The sequence below is a fragment of the Conger conger genome, chromosome 2 (assembly GCF_963514075.1).
Source record: "Conger conger chromosome 2, fConCon1.1, whole genome shotgun sequence".
NCBI classification, from domain to species: domain Eukaryota; kingdom Metazoa; phylum Chordata; class Actinopteri; order Anguilliformes; family Congridae; genus Conger; species Conger conger.
In genome coordinates, this window is record NC_083761.1 from 23,811,131 (window position 1) to 23,835,742 (window position 24,612).

Consider the following 24,612-nt stretch of genomic DNA (forward strand, 5'->3'; position numbering starts at 1 on the left):
TACAAGCTGTATTCCCTAGTAGTCTATTAAGCCATATTGCCTAAGTAGTATAGTAAACTGCATTAAAAATATACTTGTATTTAATGCCTCCATAAACATTGCCACCTATGAAGAGAGAAATACTTAATTTATTAATAAAATATATTTAATAATAGGCAAATAGACGGTTTGTTTCAATACATATATAATGTTTCAAACTGTTCATTATATGTGGATTTAAAATATAAAGCCCAGTGTGTTTGAGTAATGGCCACTGGTATGTTTTCTCAGTCATTCAGGCTATTAGAGACTGACTTTTTGTCATGAATTAAAATCTTGTGGTTTAACCCCCTCCCCCCCCCCCCCCCCCCCCAAGTGTTGCACAGATGGAATTTCCCACACTAGGCTTAAAGTAGGTCAGATTGCGTATCACTTGCTATAAACACGACAGTAGAATTGTGCTTTATTTTCACCTTGCTACTCTATTCTTGCTTTTTGGTAGAACAGAAATGAGAAAACAGAATAAAAATGAGAAATACAAAGGAATCTAGTATTTTACATGAAGTTTCAGAATTGCCCATCAGATCTGAGCTGTTCCAGTTCAATCATTTTTTACGCGCATAATTCTGGAGCAGGCTTGGCTTTTGCTGGGCTCCTTATGCTTGAGCAAGGTCTCCAAGGTGCATGTTTCCCAGTTCTTAAGGCTGTGGCTTTCTCAGATACAATCCTTTCTGCCTCTGCACTGCACCAGAGATAAATCCCACCTGGAATGTCTCAAAACAACCTGGCTGTCTTGCGACGGCGTGTGCATGTATGTGTGGGCTGAGACCACTGTCATTGAAATCCATGGTTTTCCACTCATCCACTCATACCTAAATACTGCTGTGTTGATATTCAGAGGGTTCTAAATATTACAGAAACTGTGTGAAGCACTCTCCCATGCTGGGGTCTGCTGAAAAGTCTAAAAATAATAAGCATTCTTGGTGCGGTTATGGCCCGGCTGTACGGACTGCCCTCTGCCTGCATCTGACGGGAGGCAAATCTCCCGGTCTCAACCTCTGGAAGCTTCCGCAGCAGGGAGACAGCGTGTCTTCGAATGGACGTTACTCATCCCTGGAACTGGCAGGGCAATCAGTCATACATCCTCTGTGAGAGGATAATGTAATCCTGCTCCTTCCTGTTCTTCTGGTGTTGTTTTTCTTTGACTCAGTAAACAAAGGGTCACGATTTTGATGGTAATCTGACTTGAGAAGTTCAGATAAGTTCAGTTCTCCGATGGTCAGAAGACTAGGCGTCAGTGTATATATATTTTTTCAATTGATTGCTTGCAGTTTCCTTCAATTTCCTTGCTGTTTTTGTCTTGAGTGGAATCAACCCGATGCTGTGTGTATTGTCAATTTTTTTTGTGTGTGTGTGTGGGGGGGTTTGTTTGTTCCCCATAAATCCCATACAAGGAAGACAAATCGGCATTGTTCTCCTCTTCGGTATGAAAACCATCGTGTTTTTAATAGAAATAATTAATAATTTACACTGCACCCTGCAGCACTGCACAGAGGCAGCGGGCTTGTCCGATAAATTCAGTCCTGTGTGGTTGAGTTACTATGGTTCCCACCCCATGGTGTGAGAAGAAGGAAACGCGGCTACCTCCCTGTTCGTAAGCTAGCCTGAAATGCAAGCTCCCTCTCGCTTTGCACCGCTCTGGTTTGGTGAGGGCGGAGAGAACCGGTCATGCCCAACGTGCCCTGGAAGGACAGAAAGGTCTTAAAGTGAAGGAAAAGTAGGGCAATGGTCAGCCATTTTGGCTCCACCTTCTCGCATGCCGTAATCACCCCAAGACAGATTTATTGCTATTGTGCGCATGTTAGATGTGGAGCTTGGGGCTGCTCCCCAAGGAGTATGTTGAGGAGGCGTGGGGGAGGTTGAAGGGGGGGGGGGGTGTTATGCCTCTCATCTTATCTGCCCCCCCACCCCCTCCAAAACAAAACAAAAAAAATCTGAGCAGTGCACTACAACAGCCACTTCACTCCTGGTTCAGCTAAGAAAACGATTGGCCGGCAAAAGTCACGTGATCTGACAAGACCCGCTCGCCTCTCTCTCTCTCGCATATTCCCTCCCTTTCTTTCCCTCTATGTCTTCTCTCTATCTTTTCTCCCCCGCCCATCTCCCTCTCTCTCCCTCTCTCTCTCTCTCTCCCTCCCTCTCCCCCTCTCTCTCCTACTCTCTCGTGTGCGAGACACTGATAGGTTCCGCTGATGCGCAGGCAGTTTTTATCTGGCTCATCTCTTAGCCAGAGATAGAGGAGAAGAGTTTTCTCTCTCTCTCCCCTTCTTTTTTTTTTTAAAGACACTATCGATTTCAGAGGATGAAGTGAGCTTCCTCCCCCTGTCCTTCCTCTAAGAGCTGAGACAGAGAGCTGAGAACTCAGGATCTGACGGGAGGGGAGGCAGACAGGGTTAGCAGGCAGCCATGGATGCAAGGTGGCACTGTACATCGTCCCAGGTAGCTGCTTTTCCACAGTCTTTCACACGCTCAGCCATCGCAGCATGCACACCACTTTCTAATCATTTCTTGTATTTCAGAGCAAATGTGTATACATCTGGTATATAAATACAGATAATTCTCACTACGAATTAGACCTGTTCCGGCGTGCAGAGAGATATAGAGAGAGGGAGAAAGAGAGGAGCAGGGAGAGGGAGAGGGAGGGAGAGAGGGAGTGCATGAAATGCAGCATTCTGTTTGCAGAAGTATTGTTTTTTCTTTGTGTTGGTTTGGGAGACGGAAACGGCGGCTGTTTCCCACGAACACACTGGCTCGCATGGCTCACGATGCTCACTGCTGCTACTGCACTACAATGTCTGCGAGCTGAATCTCTTTTAGTTTGTAAATGGCATGCAGGGTTATTTATTCATTTATTAATTCATTCATTTATGTATTCATTTATTTATGAGTTCTGCCTACATTGTTATCAACTGCACGGTGTTCGATGGGGGAAAGACGGTACCTGTCCCTGCAGGAAAAGGGTTTTGAGAGAATGTGTTTGCTATGTTTTGGGGAGGGTTGTAAATTTTGGAGGGAACATGCAGGTGTGGAGGTGGGTGATAGCATGCTCAAGTGTGCGCCTGGAACCAGAGGTTCCAAAACCTTGCTGCCCTCGTGACATACCATAAAGAGCATTGTCCTTCGTCATCTGTCTCTCTTCTCCTCTTTCTCTCTGTCTGTCAGGTTTCTCATCCCTCAATTCTCTCCGTTCACCGTCAGGATCAGTTAGTTCGTCGTGCGATTGGTTCCTCGACTCCTACAGGAGGAGCAGGACATCAGTGGTGAGAGAGAGAGAGAGAGAGAGAAATAGGGAAAGAGATGGAGTGAGAGAAATGTTGAGGGAGATGGAGAGGGTATCGAGTCTTTGGGCTATTTCTGCTTTTGAATACACCAGAGGTTTCCTGTAAAGAATAAATAAATGTAAAAAAAAAAAACACCTGACTCCGATGTGGGCCTCAGGTATGCTGGAAGAGCTCGTTAAAAGCGGTCGGCAAAATTTCCCCAGGGCAGAACGCCACCGAGCGCTCGTCCGGTCCTCCTGCACCTCGCACTTTTGTGCAGGTTCAGCGAAAGTCACATACAAAAAGCTGTGTACAGTGTGGCAAACTTGACTGGTTTCAGCCAAGCTTGTGGAAATAAGAAATAACCTTTCCAAGTCAGTTTTTTAATAGAACGAAAGCCACGCTGTATGATGGATCTATTGTTGTTGTTTTTTCTTTTTCTATGGGGGGGGATATCTCCTTCTGATGTTATCTGCAGATATGAACACTAGTCTATCTATCATTTTGAACACTCGTTCTACAGCAGAATAATTACCAAGGTTGTTCAGGTACAGGGCCTTTGTTTAAGGGTTTACAGCCCCATTCCAGACCTGGGTTGATAATGTATTTGCTTTGGATTCAAATACTTTTCTACATGTTTACTGAGCTTGTCTGGTGTATTAGAACCTGAAATCCTCTCAAAAAGGGCAAACTTCGCCTTCTGGTCATCTTGGTTGGCTCAATTGCACCAGGCAAGCTCAATCGAGCCCAGAACTAGATCTTTGCTCGATTGAAAACAATTATTTGACCGTATTTGACCCAACCACACAGGATTCGAACCAACAACGCCCTGGGTCTAACCCCAGATCTTTCACCATACGGCGGCACTAAAGATAATACGGTATGTTACCCAGGCTATATCCATGCTTGGACATTTTTAATTTGGGTAATTTATGTCTGAACCATAAATTTCAGAAGGGCCGGGTGCTCATATTTTAAGCGGCCTCTTACCAGCAGTTAACAGTTTATTTGTTCATAGCCACTGGGTAATGATGCATTTATGTTGAACGAGCATACCATGGCTTAAATTGTAATATCAGTATCTGATAGTAATGTTCTGCCAGCTGGACTGAAAGCTAAAAGCATCTCAAGAGAGATGATTTGTAAATTAAATGAAGGGGGGGGGGGGGGTGCAGAAGATAGATTGATGCTCCACTGTGCACTGAAAGCTGAGAGGATACTGTACTTTGGTTGAGCTCACGCTGTGTCAGCCTGGAAAAGTAGTGAAAGTCAATGTAATAAGTGGTGGCACGTAGAAGAAAAGGGAAAACATAAATAGAAAATATACCCGTAAGAAAATACACATCACACGCGCACACACACTCGCACATATCCACATGCACACGTGTGCGCACACTCCCACAGATTCTCAGACATGCAGTAGTCGAGCAGCATGCACATACAAGCGTGCAAAAACATATGCAACTCGTATGTGCAAGCACGCACGCACACATACACCGAGCGCAGCACACGGCCATCACAATCCTGCCTGCTGCACAGAATTGTATTAATAGAACCTTATTTCTATGTTACAATTTTAACCGAAAACAGCAAATGGTATCAGGCGCCAGATTCCAGCTTTGAGGTGTGATTCATAGACAATATCAGAGCTGCCAATGAATAAATCAATGAATATCCCTACAGTCTGTCACGGTATATTACTGTATGCTTGGCTCACAGTTAGTCCTGTCCTGCACTTACACTATGGCAGCAACATTGCAGCACGCCACTGCTACTGTAAACCAGACGCTCACATTTATTTGCCTTGCTTGTTCATGCTTGCACTGTATGCCTGAAAATACTGCATTGCATCAAATGTTTCTTTTTTCATCCTTGGCTTTCCAAACTATTTTAAATACAACATATAATCTCTGGTGTGTGGGAAGACCAAGTCAGCACTAACTCAAGGAAATCATGAATTCATGAATAATCACTTGCTGATTAATACTGTGTACGGTTAGATGAAGCGGAGCTCTTTGATCGAGAGCAGCGGCGACTTTGGGGCATTAGAAAGAGGAGAAACTGAAATCTCGATGAAAGGGGGAACAAAAAAAAAACTACGTTCCCTCTCTCAGACCGAGAAATGTCTTCCTTGTTTAAATGCCCCCTCGACTGTGCTAATGACTCCTGTTGCCATGGCAGCAGGGAAACACAAACGGTACAGTTTTGTCACGTTCATAAAAAGTTGATGCAATACCACAGTCATTCCATCGCCGAGACTTCACTGGCAGCATTGTTGTCTTTCTGTTTGGAGACACTATTTACGAAATATGCGGGCTACTTCATTGAGACTTGACACCTGCCAAACGGTCCCGTGTAACCATGATCCGATCCGGTCATTATGGTTTTGCTGTGCAGACGAAACTGAAGGGATGGTGGTTCCACTGTACACTCAGAAAAAAGGGTTCTTTGGCTTGTCTCCTTAGAGCAGGGGTGTCAAACCGAATTCCCAGGGCGCTGCAGTGTCTAAGAACAAGGCGTGTGGATACTTTAACCAATCAATGACTTGAATGAACCCAGAACACCCCAAAAACCAGCAGACACTACGGCCCTCCAGGGCGGGAGTTTGACACCTGTGCCTTAGAGGAACCCTTTTTAGTTATTTATGGTACCCTATATCATAGGTGGAAGTGTGAAAGCTCTCAGACAAAGAGCCATTTTGCCCATCGAAGAACACATTTTAACCTTTAACTAGATTGGGTTATTTTATGGAATAACAGGGTTCCTTTTGGAACTATTTACAGAGGGACTGGTTCTCTTGCTCTTTAAAAGTAGCCACAGAGCTTTGTTCTCTTTTCATTTCAAGCTCAGGAACATGTACACCAGGGCTTAATGCCCAGATGGCTATGTGTCTGCATATGCATATGTGTGTTCCCCATAGGATGTCTGGGTTGAGTATTGCACTGACCAGATTCCTATTTTATAAATACATTATTAGGCTACTTGAATAATTAAAGGTACAAAAGATAAGACTTTTGTGTGAAAAGACCATTGATCCATTCCTATCATTGAAAAAGGCTCACTGACATGTTGACTCCTTACAGTCCTTAAATTCGGGCTTGAAAATATACAGTTGATGGCCTGACACTCTGTACCAAAACATTGTATGACTGTACCATAATTCAATCTCTTTGGTTGAAAATTGGTTCTAATTGCCACAGCCAATGGCATTTCAACGTCAGTGCATTCACAGAGAAGGGGGAGGGATAAAGAGTGAGGGGGAGGGATAAAGAGTGTTGTGGTTTGAAGGTGTTGTTGCTGCTATTCCTCTTTTGACTGTTAGAAGTCCGGAATTACCTATTGTACCTTTAAAGCAATTAAGAGCAAAAATATGCTCTCCTTATTGTATTCCTAAAATTTTAGATAAGCAAATGCCCATTCTCATACTTATCCCCATTCTTCTACTTCTTACTCTTACTCGTCTTTGTTTGCTTCTGCCTGCTTCTACCGTCTCTCTGAGCCTGTTTGCAGTAACTGGGCCTGAACCGCTTTCTTCTAGATGTCTACAATTAAAAGTTGCTTTCTGCTGTTCTGTCGATATGGGCTGTTGCTCTTTTGTCACTTTGAAGTGAGAGATTCCACCACTCTCACATAACAGTCTATGACCTACTTCCTGTAATAAGAAAATTCCATGGTGTAGACTGGGGTTATGTACACACACACAATTCGCACGCATACAGCGCTACATTCATACATATACTAAAAACACAGTAATCATACACATCTCTCTTTCTCTCTCTATCTCTCCCTCTCTCTCTGTCTCTCACTAGTGTGTGAGACACTGATAGCTTCCACTGACGTGCAGGCAATTTCAGTTCTTAATAAAAGGTGGACTGGAAAAATTGCTGTGCAGATATGACAAAAAATTTAGATCTTCCATCCATTTGTCGGAAATCAGAGCTAGGTGGAGCGATTTCATGGCATAGTCATATCATAGTCAGGGCATTGTATGGTCTAGATCATGGATCATCAACAAATACTTTGAATCCAGCCCTGGTTTTCTTTTCTACCGGGAAAATAGTGCTGCTGATTGCCAGACTGCTTTCACACCCCACTAAAATTACCTTATTTCCATGCTGCCACATGTACTGCCAAGCACAGCAGCAAACTCTTGAATCAGGTTAGCGACTTGTCTAATTGACATCTTTTCAGCACACATTAAAACAAGGAACGTGCCGGGTTTTTGCCGTCCCGTCAGTCTTGTCTCCTCTCTCCCCGTCCCTCCCCCATGCATCGTCCCGTCGTGTACGATCACAGAACGCAGTGTCTGAAAACCGCGACGTTGTCTTGATCAATCACAATCGCCGCCAATGCAAATAAGCGTATGACAAAAATCACAGGGAACTTGCGGAGACCCTAAAAAATGTACTGAAAAATTTATTAAACACCCTCTGACACACACACACACACAGCTGCTCTGAACACATCCAAATGAGGAATAACGGCTGTTTGCTACATGATTAAGAAGCACAAGCATTGATAGGCTTGGCAGTCTCTGAGGAGATATGAGCAGATCTACTACTGTTTTATGTCTGCTGTGAATTAATTATGTGTATCCATGCAAGCCAAACTCGCAGTTTATCTGTATTATGCACACAAATGCACACACACACACACACACACACACCCACACACAAAAATACACTTTCCAGGAATTTGATTTTTTTACAGGCACTAGAAAAGGCATAAAGCATGTAGCGTGCTAATTTGCATTTGCGTCGCATGTATTCATACAGAGGAGGAGAAAAGAGTTTTTATAAAATCACATTAGTCGGTAGGCCTTTAATTGGATTCTTCGCCTTGTTTAATTGTTGTGCGAGCGGGATCCGAGTTGGCATGGAAACAGCCGCCTTCTCTCTCGCGAGTCCTCACCCACCGAAAGACTGCGGAACCCCGGCGGGCATCTGTATCCGCGCGGCTCTCTGGAGGCCCGGCCACGGAAACACACCGACCCAAACCGCTATTTGGCTCGCTTGCGGGGTGTCGGTCATGACCAGTGGGCTCACGCTGGCCACTGGCTCTGCTGGTCGTAACAAATTCTACTGCTGGAGAGCAACACTCAGGACACCCTGCGCTCTCAAAACAAAATGGTTCTTTGGCTTCTGTACATAGAGGAACTCGTTTTAGTTATTTATGAAACCAGGTGTTAAAAGAACCATTTTGCCCAACAAAGAACACTTGAACTAGATACGGTTATTCTATGGAATCACTTTTTTTACATTTACATTTTGACATTTTATACATTAGCTGACATTTTTTAGTCCAAAGTGCATAAGTTCCTCAACAAGTGAACAGCATTAAATCCACAAATAGCAAAACATGCTATTTGTCCAGAGCAGTTCACATCACATTACATTACATTACATTAATGACATTTGGCAGACGCTCTTAACCAAAGCGTCATACAGTTGATTAGACTAAGCAGGAGACAATCCTATGTAGTAGTAAACATATTTTGTCTGAGTGCATGGACACCAGGGTGGAGCTGCCACTCATTTCAAGTCACATCTATGAACCTCTATTTACCCCTCCCCCCTCCCTCGCTCTATCCTCTATCTCTCTCTTGCGGATGAATGGGCCGGTTGGTTGGCCGACCCGATTAGCGTGGGCTAATGCCCCCTCAGGCTCTGTAAGCATTTGAAGCCAATGAAATCAATTCCGTAACGCGTACCGGTAGCACATCCTGACTCCATCAAAACGGCCACATTCCACAGTCTGAGTTCGAGAGATCCGGATACCCAGCACCTCCTTAGACACTCACCGAGGACCGGGCAAGCAAGGCACCACGACCGTATAAAAGCCCAGAACGGTCACAAGCTCCGCGAACTCTGGTGACTTCCATGTGACCGAGAGTTTCCAGGCTGCGTTAGCGATCTCATCCGTTTCCCGTCGCCTCGTTTCCAGACGCCATTTTGGTCCTGAGAGCACATCCATGGCTTTCTTTTTTCCACTACCAACTACCAGGATACAGGCAAGAGTCCCTGCTTGGCTCAAATGTGTTTTGCAACTTGCTATGCATTTTATGTGAGTTTGGCTGTCAGTGAGGCAGATGTTAATGTCTTCTGGGTTCGGTCTTCAATAAATTATGAAGCGAGAAGTAGGAACTATAAACACGGCATGAATGAATTTTCCTCAAAAATACATTTAAGTTCTGGGCATTTCACCTGCATAATGCATGTGTGTGCATGTATGGGAAGTTTTCTACATTTCTCCACTCGAAAACACAGCGATAGTAACAGCAATTTGATGCATTATTCAGCTTGCATTTGTTCACGTGTGCATATGCACATTGTGTCAGTTTTATTGTTCTGGATTTCCTCCATATAATGAGAAAGTAGTCACCTGTGGGAATTAGCCAAGACACGTGATATTAAAAGTACAGAACGTGCAAGTGGAAACAGTGGCAACCTTGGCACTGTGCCACGGTGACAATTTGGATTTAAGAGGGAGCGAACATCTTTCTGCATTTGTTTCGCTAGTAATGCACAATTGATTTAAAATGGTGTGTCTTCTCCCATGGAATGAACATTAAAACCACAGCGACAGATAAGCTGATGGATGGAAAAAGAGGTCAGTCGATTTAGCCACTATGATGTTTTGTCCTTGACTGTGAGCAATTGATTCAAGCGGGTGTTTTTTCATCTGTGCGCTCACATATTGACTTATGTGCTTGCTTTGATCCATGGTGGTGGAGCAAACTCGATGAAACTTCGGTTTATTCTGCCGCTCTTTACCGTGAGTGCCAAACTCAAGATGATGCAGGAAATATATAATGCCACTTTTTTTAACTTGATTGAAATTGAATTACTTTTAGGAAATAACAGTTTGGTCACAATCTTGTCGTTTCTCCGAAGGTGTTAATTGATCACCAGTCAAGAAAAATGGTTGATAAGCCGCAAGTTAGAGGTTCACATCGAGCATTAATGTTAAAAGACGTTTCATTCTTCCATTAGTGCAAGTGTCAATAGGGGTACGTGCAGTCCTCCAACAGTGTTTCCCCTGTAACAAATTCATCTGCAAAAACTCCTTTCTCTATCATAATCAAGACAGGCATTCATTATGTAGCCAATGAAAAGAAAAGAGGCATATCTGAGTTGAAAAGCAAATGATAATCGCTACATTTCTACAGTATTTTCACCTCTTTTCCTTGGGCGAGACAATCTTCTGTTGTTTTTGTCCATTTTTGGCTCTGGGATTGTTTTAATTCCCTCTAATACACAACCTTTGTAAATTATTTATGCCAATCACATTGTACAAATGCCTTTTGAAATTGATTGATTATACAGCATGATCTGAAAATGACCCAGTATGGAGGTATGTAATTTCTCCCTGGGCTGTTTTTATATTCATCCGCTGCTTTGGTTGAGGAAGGGAGTACTTAGTTCCTGACAAACACAAAAACAGTGAGAACGTTGTTGCCGGAAGTGCTACAGGTGATTTGCTTATGCATGCGAGAGAGACCGAGAGAACTGTTTCTCTGAAGTTGGTCAAATCTGACAGGCAGGGCAGCTGTCACACCGGGGGCGATATTAGCTCAGGTGGTAAGAGACAGCAAGTGTAAGACAGATACTTGCATTTTTTGGTGGGTTTGTTCACATCAGAATAATCTACAGGGTTCAGGTTTTTATCTATGTGGTCACTTCTGTAGCACGTGGAACTGTACTTCCCTCTCGGGTTTTCATACTTGTCCCTGGGTATGGATATGTACATCCCTCTGGGTTAGAGCGTCTGCAAAATGCCAATAACGTAACGTAATGCATGCCGGCCTTGTGCCATTGGCGCTTGTTTCTGACTGGGTGAATGAGAGGCATTAATTTTAAAGCAGTTTGGAAAAAAGCACTGTATAAATGGAGTACATCTACCATTTACTGAGAGGTGAGACAAGGACAGAGCACCTCCTACATTCCCTGCCACATAAGGTCTTTGTCATCATTACGAGTGGACCATCAGACGTAACGTGGAACGTCATACCCACACCACCTCATCTCACAATATTTCTCATTAACACATAAGAAGGACTTGTCTGCCTGGACAGTTTTGGCTTTGTTGTGCATTTTATTATTATTATTATTATTATTATTATTATTATTATTATTATTGGTTGGCACTTCCATTGAAAATACCACATTTTGAACCTCAATATCTCACCCATTTTGAAACTAATCTCAATGCTATTTCTCAGCTCTACTACAATGGCAACATAATGAGTAATGAGTTTACAAGATAGAAAGAGGGAGAAGTTGCAAGGAGAGAGGGAGGTGCAAGGACATAATGATTGCAGGTTTCCCTGTCATTAGATAATTAAGCATGTACAAGAGAAATGAAACATTGAACTGGTCAAAACCACATTACATCCACCGACACCACATCTCTGTGCTGACTAAAAGCACCAAATAAAACTATATTTTGCTGACCAAAACCACTCTGCACCAACCAAAGCCATAAGGCTCAAACATGGAATATGAAAGCTACTAAAGGTTTAAAATTAAGATTTTTGCCTGCTCTGAGCTAATGGCCTTCCGCTTAAAAATGTTGCTGTATCTAGCCATTTCATGAGATTATGTTGGTTTATTGCCCGACACAAAACTAGTTTTTAGGTCTCTAGAATTTCCTATCGACATAAAAGAAAAGAAAATTCAATAAATTGGAATATCATTCATATGAAAGAACACTTTGTGTGGTGACAATTACTAGCTTTGTTTATATAACATCACTTCACAAATCTAAGCTTGAATGTGTTGAATTACACAGAGCTGAGATGATCCCACTTTAAAAATAAGTTTTAAAACATTTAAATTGTGTATTGCATAATTCATTGCCATTTTTCCCATGTCAAGTCGGTTTCGGAAAGTTTCTTAAAAAAAAAAAAAATGCATCATTGCAGATGAATGGCGCATACAACCTAGGGTTCTATTCAGCTGGTTCATCTATTCAGCTAATGCTTGTGACCAGGCAATTAAAAGCTACTGATTTCATAGAAATGTCTGTGGGTTGGTTTTTTTTTTGGGGGGAGGGGGGGTTTGACAGAGGAGAATAGGTCATGTGGGGGCGCTCCTCTGGTTTGGCCTTCACCATACCACCTGCACCTCCGGCCTGTGGTGCCTGTTATACTGACCCTCTGTCTCTTTATCTCCCTCTCTCTCTCCATCTCTCTCTCGTCCTTGCCCTCTTAGCCTACGGATGACATATTGGTGGCATCGGCCGAGTGTCCAACCGACGATGAGGACATCGACCCCTGTGAGACGACTTCAGGTGGGTTAGGTTAGTCACCTTTATTATTATTCCTTCTCCCTGTGTGTGTACGCCGCTCCTCTCTGCTTTTCTCTCAGTGTGTCAGTGTTGCGCATTTCTCTTTAGAGCTGCTATTTTAATCCGCTCCATGTTAAGTCGCACAAGACGCTACTCCTGCGGTGTCTCTGTGCATAGTTTAAGTAGTCATTATCACTATCCGGCTTTCATGAGATCGTCTCTCTAACTCCAGGACTGTTCGTGACTGCGAAATACTGATTTTAGCAACCGTGACTTTTCCTCATTATCGACTTGATCTTTTTCTGCTTTTTGACAAGATGGCCGGGCTCCTAGTATAGTGCTAAATGGATTTAAATTGGGTCTCACGGATAGCTCAATATGTAGAGTACCTCCTCTTCACTGACACACCTGCCCAGCCAACACACTGGTCCATGTCAGGAAGCTCTAATGGATATTTTAGTGACCCACCATAGACACAGTGAAAAAGCCATGTAACATTATTGTATGAATGTTACGACAACATTACTTGAGCACTAGTAGAACAAAGTCACTGGAATTGGGGTGAGTTGAGGAGGACGTGTGTCACTGTCTCTTCCTTCTTGCTGTCAGATGGTTGGGGGTGGGGGTGGGGGCGAATCAGATATACCATGGCAACAGTAACACCTCCTTCACACAAGCACATGATGCACAGAAAGATGAAGAGGAAGCAGAGATTGGTTCTCCAACACCTTTGCTTTCCTCATTCTCAGTAGAGACAGATCCACCACCGTGACTCATTGTAACATCACAGGCCACACTCCCCACAAGAGACTGAGGCTGCATGCTGTCCCCCTCTCTCTCTCTCTCTCTCTCTCTCTCGAGAGAGAGAGAGAGAGAGAGAGAAGGTGGAGGCAAATAGATTTGGCGGTCTCTGAGGCCCCAGTTCTTCCTAGTGAGACATCAGAACACGGGCGCTTTAGAACATCAGGAAGTGTCCGAAGGACGTGTAGTTAACCAAGTGGCGACCGACTCCATGGAGAAGAGAACCAGGCTTTCTAGAATGTTCTGAATTGGGCTGAACTGCAACCAAAAGCATTTGGAGACTGCCTGTTTGTGTAGTTGTTAAATGTGTGTGGGTGTGTAACCGAGAGATCATAAGACACTCAAACACAGCTGAAATGTCTGTCCCCATCAGACAGACATACAGTCTCACAAAGGAGACAGTGGCGTGTGAGTGAGATCACATCGCAGATCGCACTGCCACTTTTAGCTGAGCTTCTATGGGGCTGGAGGGAGGTGGGATCTCAAACAAAAGTGGAAGAAACATACACATCCCAGTCTTTCCTTAGGTGCTGGAGCTGAAGGAGAGTTCAAATGTACGGCACACTACTCTTTAATTCTCCATTTTATTGAACTATATACACACACATAGCCTTTCGACCCTCAGGTCTTCACCTGATGTGGGTTTTTTTTTTTACATGATATCTCAAACACTCACCACTTCAATCGTGCAACCTGTCTTAATGTCTCTGTATCTATCTCTCTCTCTTTACCTTTTTTATTTATTTCCTCTTGGGCCTGTTGAATTCTTTATGCAGAGGAGAAACCTGCCCCTTTAAGCTCTTGACACAAACATGGTTCGCCAGGCATACGCCCTATGAGGGATTTGGTTTGATTGTGATGATGAAACAATCGGCTCAAAACATTTATTGTCTATTTTTCTCTAGAGTTCAGCACCTTGCTGAGATTTTGGATGTGTGCGAATTGTTTCATTTTACATTTCACACTTAAAATCACATGGGATTATACAAATAAAATACTAATATGTAAACGTAGTGATTGCAGAGCAGTGGAAAAGAGATATCACGTTTTCTACTATACAAAAATGGGGCTATCCAATGCTCACCAGAGACTGGGTTTCAAGGACAATGAATCTGAACAAAGCAATAAATCAAGGAAATTGGAGTTGTTTTTGTTCATTTTATCTAGATGAATGCCAATTTGAGTAGTTTTGTCGTTGTTTGTGTAACAAAGTTTAGTTTGTAAGTTGGACTTGATGAGAGTACCTGCTACTGTAAGTGTAAAGCTTACAACAGCAATCGTCAAATCACGGCCCCTGAGGGTCAAGAATTGCTGGTTTTCCACCCTGTCTTCACCTGGAGACAGTTTGCCAATTGATAGCACTAATTCTTCAGTTACTTACCCAGGAGAAAATAAATTAATGGCTGGATTTGGATTCGAGGACAATAATTGATGATCCCTGGTCTACACAATACCAGACCTGGGTCAAATACGTAATTGTTTTGGATTCAAATACTTTTCTGTGCTAGATTGATCTTGCCTGGTGCAAGGGCCACTTTTTGAAAGTATTTCATATGTTCCAATAGACCACAAAGGTATTTGAATCTAGTATAATTACATATTTGGCCCAGGTCTGCAAAATGCTCAGAATACATATTCTCCACATCATAAGGATAGTAACAAGGATGGAAAAATAAATATGGAAAACTTAACTTTATGTATGTTGTTGAATTCATCTGCCACCCTTTCAGGAAATAAACTTAATTTAAAAAATCCCTTTGTGCGTGAACAGCATATGGCGTTGGCCTACTTCATGCGGATAAGAAACGATGTAGCGCTTCTGACAGCACGTTATTGCAGCTGACGTGCTTCATTTATTTTTATCTGTTTGGATTAGAGAGATTTGTCAGTAACAATGCCAACCAAAGTCATATTCTTGCACTAAATTCCCCCCAAGTGTCTCTCAGACACCTGAAAATAATAGGGGAGTGGCAGATCTCGAGGACCTTAAAAAGAACCCCCCAACACACACACACACACACACACACATTTGACATCACACAGCAGTGGGTATAGCATGTGGAATTAATTTCAAGGTAAATTTCAAGCTTATTCTAGGATGTGCTTACATGTAGGGAACTGTTCATTTATAGAGCAGCTCAGGAGATCTCATAGTAGACCTGTAGACCAGGTCTGACAGTGCTTGATGAGACTAGACACACTGAATGAAAGTTTTCCTCTAGCTGGCAGTGTTGACAGAGACCTGTGTACTAATACATGCAGTACACTCAAAACACAATACTCTCCACACACTTACGTCAAGTGCCAGAATGAGTATGGAGCTTCATGAGTTCATGAGTACAGTACAGACTACATTGGGGGAAGGTTCAAGTGTAGCAGCAAAGTTCGGCTTCCTTTCTCGCTAAAGCAAAGACATATCTGTGTCTTTAGAATAAAGACGAGCTGTTAATTTTATGACCACTTCCAATGCTCAAATTCATTTATTTATTTGCCAGAAAGGACATTTGATTTCCTTTTTATCTGCTTGCTATTCTAACCTCTTTCATTGTTCATACACCTCTGCTGAATCCAGATTCAGATAAGCATGGCTCTCTGCAAGTAATTTTTAGTACAGGAATAAGAACATGACAGCTACAAAGGAGGAGAATAAAAGCCATTATGTTAATGGATAGCATGGCAGCCGTTTTTAGTGGAGCTATAGAAGTTTAGTGGATCAGCTGCAAGTGGTCACTATCACTGTGACATTCAAATCTGTCAATCTGAAGGAAAATGTGGCAAGCAGCTCCTAGCCCTCAGGGACCGCGAGTTACTGATCCCTGAATTAGAGAATGTGACAAGACAATACAAACATGGTGGAAAGTTAGCAATCCAGTTTCCCTCTGGTAACCAGGAAGTCCTGCATAAACACCCAGCATTCTCCATCACTGAAGAGTGGGCTTTTAACCAGAGACCCTTAAGGAATCGAAGAGTAGATTTGACACAGTGCTACAGATGGGCTGATAAGCATCTGTTCTCCTCATCAAGCAATTTTGGTTTACTCCGCTAACATTGTGTTCCATTGTGTCCGCTAACCCGCTAACCTCCCCTCTCCTCTGCCCCCCCCCCCCCCCCCCCCACAGCAAACTCCCCGGGCCCCGGGGCGAAGCCGGGAGACCTGGGACCCTCGGAGGTGATCCGGGAGTCCAGCAGTACCACGGGAATGGTGGTGGGCATCGTGGCGGCGGCCGCCCTCTGCATCCTCATCCTCCTCTACGCCATGTACAAGTACCGCAACCGCGACGAAGGCACCTACCGCGTGGACGAGAGCAGCAACTACATCAGCAACTCGGCCCAGTCCAACGGAGCCGTGGTCAAGGAGAAGCAGTCCAACAGCGCCAAGATCTCCAGCAAGAACAAGAAGAACAAGGACAAGGAGTACTACGTCTGATCCTCGACTCTCTTTCGAGAGCCGGCGCCAGACCCGCATCCCACCCCTCCCCCACCCCCCATCCCTTCCCCCACCCCCAAAATGGGAAATGGAGCCAGCACCCGCGGTCGGAGGACAGGGACAGATCCATTTGTGTATAGTCGTAAAAAAAATACAAAATAAAAAAACGGAAAAAAAAATCTGACACGATATACTCTTAACAACAAAAAAAACTGACATTTTCATACTTTATACTCAAGCACATTGGACCGGATGAGATGTAATCGAAGCAACTGTACAGTGTGGGGTAAAGTGTCGCGGGAGGGGGGGAGGGAGGAATACAAAAAAAAACTAAACACAGCAGAGCAGAGCAGAGAGATGTTGAAACCGGGTACTTAAAATGTATAGAATTACCAACCCGCTCAGCTAAACCGGAACCGGGCAACGGGCAAGACGATTCCCTCTCTCGTTTCTGGGAAACGGGGGACAGCAAGTTGCCAGAGGTGTGTTGGAAATGGGCGGGTGCGAGACTTTGAGCGGGTGGAAGGGTGGGGGGAGGGGGGGGGGGGGGGGTTGGGAGTTGGCACAAGCTGTCAGTGTTTTTATTTACATTGCCTGTGTTTGTATTGCTGGACCATTTTCTAAAAAAAAAAAAAAAAACGTGAAAGAAGACGAGCCGAGCGAGGGTAGAAACGAATAACCGCCAAATCGTTTGTGTCAGAGAAAGGGGACGAGGGAGCAGAACGACAAAATTTACAAAGACACAAGAGCTACCTACGTTTGAGGTGCCAAAGTCTTTTCTTTTTTTTTCGTTTTTTTTTTGGAAACAAGCACAGACCCTCTGGGACCCTGACAAAAGGCACAAAGAAGACATCGTTACTAAAGACACCACTTATATTAAGACGCTGAAATTAAAATTAAATCATATATAAATAAATAAAGATGAATAAATACTTTCATGTTGAGAGGAAAAGACAAAGGAAGTCTTGATGTTGACCTGATTGTGGGATCGAAGGCAGTGGTTTTCTTTATTGGGTTTTCTTGACTTGTGTATTGTAAGATGATCTGACGAAGATTATAATGGAGACCGCCATGCACGCAAAAGTATCTTATTAACTATGTTTCTACAGTACAAACACATGTACATGTTCTCTCTGGACAGTGAGTTAAGTGGTGTTTTATCGCCTGTTGTATAGATGATGCAAGATATATCTGCTCTTGGGACTTTTTTTGTAAAAAAAACAAACAAAAAAAACAATCATGAAAAGGTTTAAAAAAAAAGGAAATTAAATGTTATTACGTGTTGCTAGCGATAGAACATTTTATGATGCCATCTGCTATGGAAACTTCAGTTGTTCTCTCCTACTTCGACATTTCTCCAAACTTCTTTTTACTGCCATTCTATTCCACCCCCTTACTACCCTGCTTTAGCCAGATGTAACTTCTACAGGAAGTGATGCACAGGAAATGGTCAGACTAATTCTGGCCAGTAGAATGAGCTTCTCATTGACGGGAGTGTCACGCTTCATGAACCTCTGCCGTGAGGCATCAGTGTCTCAGTCACTGATCTGAACCAATCGGTGCTTTAGTCATTTAATATAATAATTGCCTATTTAATAATTGCACACTGAATGTTGCACACATCTTAGTGTTCAGCAATTAGCACAATGAATCTGTTTTTGTGAGGAAATTCCGCATTTATTTGTTAAACATGGATTGGTTTACACTAATCAGTAAAACTGCGCCCACACCCATTGTAATATTCCTGAAGCCTCTCTCTCCCGTCTATTTTACTCCGAGGGACAAATTCACCAGACTCAAACGGAGATTTACTCTCATGTCCCAAAAAATGTAATGAAAAGTGAATTTTTGAAATTCCCTCGGAGTGAGAAAGGAAATTTGGCTGTACCTGCATCGCAAATCTGTTCTGCCTTCTTGGGAGGGACGGAGAAGAGAAGGGGACCCTAAAATACATCATGACATGATGAAATGCTTTCTTTCTTTCTTTCTTTCTTTTCTATTTTGTTTCTAACCGTGCTATTTTTTCTACAGTATTTACTTTTATTTTTATTGTGACAATTCTTTAATGACCTCAAAGTGAAAAAATTTATTATGAAAAAAATAGTTTTGAAAAATTAAATGAACAAATAAAATATTACCTAAGTGAATGAAAGCCTATGATGGAATCCTTATTAAAATGTGTCTCGTTATTAGTAGTTGAATAATACTAATGATACTACTACTACTGATACTACTCGTACTACTACTACTACTACTACTACTAATACTAATAATAATAATAATAATAATAATAATAATAATAATAATAATAATAATAATAAATTATTATTATTATTATTATTATTATTATTATTATTATTATTATTATTTTGTAGTGGTAGTAAATAATAATGTTATAAAATGAAGTTTTAGTACTAACAATGATAAGATGACCTGTGTTTGACTGCTTCTGAGAGAGAGAGAGAGAGAGAGAGAGAGAGAGAGAGAGAGAGAGAGAGAGATCATCCAGTGCTGTGTGCTGTTTTCCTTCTGCCTTGGCATTGTGTTCCTGCAATAATGCAGTCCCCTGCCACCCATGATTCTTCTCTGGTTTTACCGGCCTTGTGATTGAAGAATAAAACCCAGGCTGTAATGTGTCCTTCCTGTATGGGGTGAGGGAGGTGGGTGTATGGAGGGGAGCAGCATCTCCTAGCCAGCTGCCATATTGTCCTTCAGGGACAAAGCACTGAGTCTCTGTAGACGGGAGGAAGGAATCTGCAGACAGCACACGGTGTGTGTGTGTGTGTGTGTGTGTGTGTGTGCGCACCTGTGTGTACTTATTCCAATGAGGCATTTACAAGATCTTACTAAGTGAATAAATATCTCAGATAATAACCCAGTAAACAGTGAGCACATCGACCTCTTATCAGCTGATTCACATATTGATGCACAACACTGATTTATTCAGTTTAAAGATTTAAAGAGAAAATCTCTGTACAGTAAAAACCTTTCAACATAGAATTTCAGCAATAAAGCAGAATAATTTTACATAGCAAAATCAACATGTCTATGTTAATCAGTTTCATAACTGCACTCAGAAGTTTTGATTAATATTTTAACAGTGCATTCAAATATAAATGTTTTATTTATGTGCATTTTTACTACTATATTGCATCAAAATGATTTTCCAGTAAAAACAAAAGTGCAGTCAAATGTTGAAATGTTGGCTATTAATTAACTGTTGTATACAGTATTTAAATAATTATTTGATGACACCTTATTAAAGAAGAGTTCATAAGTAATTCCTAGTTTTGATGAAGGAAGGGAGAATAACATGGAACCTGTATTGATCTCAGTCAGCCATCCAATCAAATGGAATAGTCCTACACAATTAATGATGTCACCGCATTAACACTGCCCAGAGCTCAAGTGCCAGTGTCAAGTGGAGTTCCGTGGAAATTCTGGAGGTTGTGAGCAGGGGTGTTCTATTAAGATACAATATCAACGCTAGCTGTTATCTTGTACATGCACACCAGTACAAGCATTGTTTTTTTCCCAAGCACTCTCCAAGTGATCCAGCGGGACCAAATATTTTATTAAATAGTTTTGTTCCTTTGCACACATTCCCTTGGATTTGTCAAATTAAATATTGTCGGTTTTTTTATTTTTTTTATTAAGTATTCAGTATTTACATTATACTGAATAAGATCCTGTCTTATATAGATCTTTGTCATCATGATTTGGACATGTTTCCATTTACAATGTGGTAATTAGCCATTTGATTATAATCTGTATCGAGCCAATTTTTGGTTTTTATTTAACAATTTTATTGAGGTGGAATGATTTAGGATGTAATTGTACTGCAACTGTTTGAAATAATCTTATCACAAATCAAAATTAAGTTCAAAGCAACACAAGTGTCATTCCTTTGCTTTACCTTCCAAAAGACACAGCCTAGTGTAACATCTGAAAGGTAAATTCATGTGCAGAGATATGTTGGGCACATGTCACATTTTTGGTATGTAATACTGACACTGAAAGTACCATGGTCTAATTTTTACAATCCCACAATGCTGTGTGCCAGGCTTTTCTTTTCCCTGCTTCCCCTTTGGCTTTGTGCCTTCAGTGGCTCATATTAGGAAAGAAGCAATCTTGCAGCAGTATCCACCTGCCAGTGGCACTGCACGTTTTGGCGGGAAATACTATAAGGAAGAGGCCGACTGCAGCTTGGCTGGCATCTCTGGTGTTCCAGTAGAGGCTTTCCTCGATAAAACAGCACAAAACTAAACTCCTTATTTGATATCTTGTGCTAAGATTTAATAGAAGAACTAGTACAGGCACCTTCATTGGCTTGTAAGGAATAATCCACAACCAGGTGGTCATTACATGGTTTTAAGGCACAAAGAACCTAGTTCCCTCCACGGAGTGCGTTAAAACCGTTTAATGACCACCTCGGAGTGGATTATTCTGCTTATACCATTATACCATTTCACTTATAGCAAAGATAAAAATATAAGCAGATGATATTGTTAATATTTTTGGACAATTCACCCAAAAAATAAAACTTTTTTGCTGGCTCTAACTACTTCAAGCCGTTAAGGTGGCTGCTGTTTCAGAATGTTGCTATGGTTACATACACTCAGTGAGCACTTTATTACTTTTTTTTTTTTTACTTCTACTGCTGTAGCCAATCAACTCAGAGGAATGATGTTGTGTGTTCACAGATGCTCTTCTGCATACCACTGTTGTAATGTGTGGTTATTTGCGTTACTGTCACCTTCCCGTCAGCTTTGACCAGTCGGGCCATTCTCCTTGATATCTCTCATGAACAAGGCGTTTCTGTCAGCAGGATTTAGCCAACATAACCAGCTTCACTATTTTGTGCTGCCGATAGCCAAAGAAGGAAAATCTATTGTAGCTAATATATACATATATATATTTATATATATATATATATACAGTATATATATATATATATATATATATATATATATATATATATATATATATATGATATCACATGGTAGCTAGCTAGTAACGTGTGCAATCTACCATCAAAACATGAGCTACAGAGCTCCTATCTCAATTTAACATTACTGTACTTCACAAAACCATTCACAGTTATATCATATGCCATTTCAAAATTTTTAAATGCAAATAGCTTCATTGGCAAAACTGCAAGCAGCGTATTCATTTAGAACAGTGATTGAATGTTGAATGATTATATACATATGATTACAAAAATAATCACTACCTTGCATCCAATCAGAGTTGAGTATTTAATAAGACAGTGGTATAAATAAAATGATACAATGGATAGGCCCGGTCCATTGTCTCAATTGGTCAGTTTGCTTTCCAGCCGTGCCAATATCCATGATATACGCACAGCTAAATGGAATGTTCACACATCTTGTAATATTACTCTGCATTTGTAGATCACCATTATCTACTAACCGAAAATTAACATTGCTTTAAGTTATCATCATCTCACCGCAAAAGTAGCCTACCAAAGTAAAACAAAATTTGTGATTTTTAAAGTGTTTTCCTTCTTTGACCTTCTTAGAGATTTGGAAATGAGAAAGAAAGAAAAAAATACACCTAAGGCAACATCCTTGGTCGAAATACCAGCAAGACGACCAAACCCCAGCGAAACAAATGATGACTCATAACTGTAATAATATTTAAATAACTGCATGTTATCTGGCAGTGTCCAGATAAATATCTACAAGTAAGACAAATTACTTGTGTGTCAGTGTCGTCTGGCGTAACATAAACTCGCTAGCTAGCTAGCTAATGTTAGTAACGTTAACTAACTAGCGGAGTGGGGATACATTATTGCTAGCTAACATTCACAGCACCGTTGCTGAGCAACTACTGTTCCGTGGAAGAATACATTTACCATAAAATATAGTTCCATTAAAGATACATTCATTAAAAGTTTCTCTTGTCTTTCTTTTGTGAGGGGGGGAGGGGAAGAGGGAGGGAGGAGAGGAAGAGATAGAAATAGAGGAAGGGAGAAAGAAACTCAATGAATCTTCGGGGAATGAAAGGCAGCATCAGTCTCCAGCTCCATACTTTCCCTCTGTGCGGTTTCCACTGTTTGAACTCTACAGGGAGGCAGATCATGTTGACACTACGCTGTATCACAGAATGCTCAGTGCTCTTTGAGGAATTATTTTATTTGTTTTACAGAAAAAATAACATTATTTTTTTTATAATAACAAGAATATCCTGCATGCTGGTGGGAGAGAAAGGAAGCTGTGGTTATACTGGGATTTTGTAGGATGTATATCTTGGTTATGCATCCTAATCTCACTTAAGTTTAAGAGGAGGAAGACTCTTCATCCTTGAAGAAGTGGAAAAACATGTACAGATTAAAATACAGCGTGGAATGGCACATTTTTTTATTCTTTTTTTATTTTCTTAAATTTACATATTCCAAGAGAAAATGTGGTAACACTTTATTTGAAGGCCGAATGCATAATGCTTACATGACACCTACATAAACACTACATGACACCAGTCATAAACATACATAACCATTCATGAAATACATAACCATCAGGCAGGTAGTACTGATTCATGGCTGGAGAAAGCAAATAATAGACATTCAGAAATACTTGGTTATGTAAGATTGTTCCAGGTGAAGTATTACAGAGCATCTATCTCTTGGCAGAATTGTCACATGCTGAATCAGTTACTATCCTCAGGCAATGACAAGTCATACACAGGTTAATTGCAGTTCTGGTTCTGAACTATGCTTCCGGAAGGCAGGTCTTATACATGTTGGTCCTAAAACAATGTTTTAATTTGCTTTGGGATATCTCAGAGTGACTGAAATATGGCCATATGTGATTTTTCTTCTTGAATTAAATTTTGTATAGCAGCACAAGAGTTCTCCTGGAGTTTCACTTTCAAATTGAAATTACTTTATTGACCTTATCCTGTGAGCAAGACAGAACAATTTGTCTTCCAGAAAAGTGAAGGAGTGGAGAGGAGGGGTGAGAGAACATATTGTGTAAATATGAATACAATTTAAGAATAATTAACAACAACAGCTAGGACAAAGGACATTTTTAAAGACCTGACAAGAACAGACAAGAACAGTCTCGTAGGCCCAGTCATGGTGACACCATCCATCCATCCATTATCTAAACCCGCTTATCCTGATCAGGGTTGCAGGGGGGCTGGAGCCTATCCCAGCATACATTGGGCGAAAGGCAGGAATACACCCTGGACAGGTCGCCAGTCCATCGCAGGGCACACACACCATTCACTCACACACACACTCATACACTCATACTTACGGGCAATTTAGACTCTCCAATCAGCCTAACCTGCATGTCTTTGGACTGTGGGAGGAAACCGGAGTACCCGGAGGAAACCCACGCAGACACGGGGAGAACATGCAAACTCCGCACAGAGAGGCCCCGGCCGACGGGGATTCGAACCCAGGACCTCCTTGCTGTGAGGCAGCAGTGCTACCCACTGCACCATCCGTGCCGCCTATGGTGACACCAGTATAAGTAATAATAAAAGATCAACAACAACAAAAACAACAACACTGCAAAAATTGTACTAATAAGGTAATAAGGTAAATTAACAGATTCATCAATAATAGTACATGTTATATGAATTTAATCAATAATATTGCATGTTAAATTTATTCTATAATAATACTTAATTTTATTGGATATTTATGGTGTCATAATTTTTTACAGAGTAGGACAAGGGGACAATGGTGGGAAAGGGAACAACAGGGCCACTTTTCAACTCCAATAACAAATTGCTTGTCTCTCTCTTCTCTATGTGAAATAG

The 24,612-nt window shown here is 41.6% G+C and overlaps 1 protein-coding gene across 23 annotated transcripts in view; it reads left to right on the forward strand.

The window, feature by feature from the left end:
* The window catches only part of nrxn1a (neurexin 1a), a 274,612-nt gene extending 257,284 nt beyond the window's left edge, over window positions 1-17,328 (forward strand). For 14 of the 23 annotated variants that reach the window (XM_061228229.1, XM_061228325.1, XM_061228272.1 and 11 more), the window contains 2 exons: window positions 12,512-12,599; window positions 16,508-17,328. In XM_061228229.1, the coding sequence (XP_061084213.1) occupies window positions 12,512-12,599; window positions 16,508-16,815 (396 nt within the window). In that variant the 3' untranslated portion in view covers window positions 16,816-17,328. Of the gene's footprint in view, window positions 1-2,217; window positions 2,479-12,511; window positions 12,600-16,507 lie in introns of those variants that run through there. The other 9 variants (XM_061228244.1, XM_061228334.1, XM_061228281.1 and 6 more) reach the window with 3 other exon arrangements.
* Window positions 17,329-24,612: the final 7,284 nt, after the last annotated feature.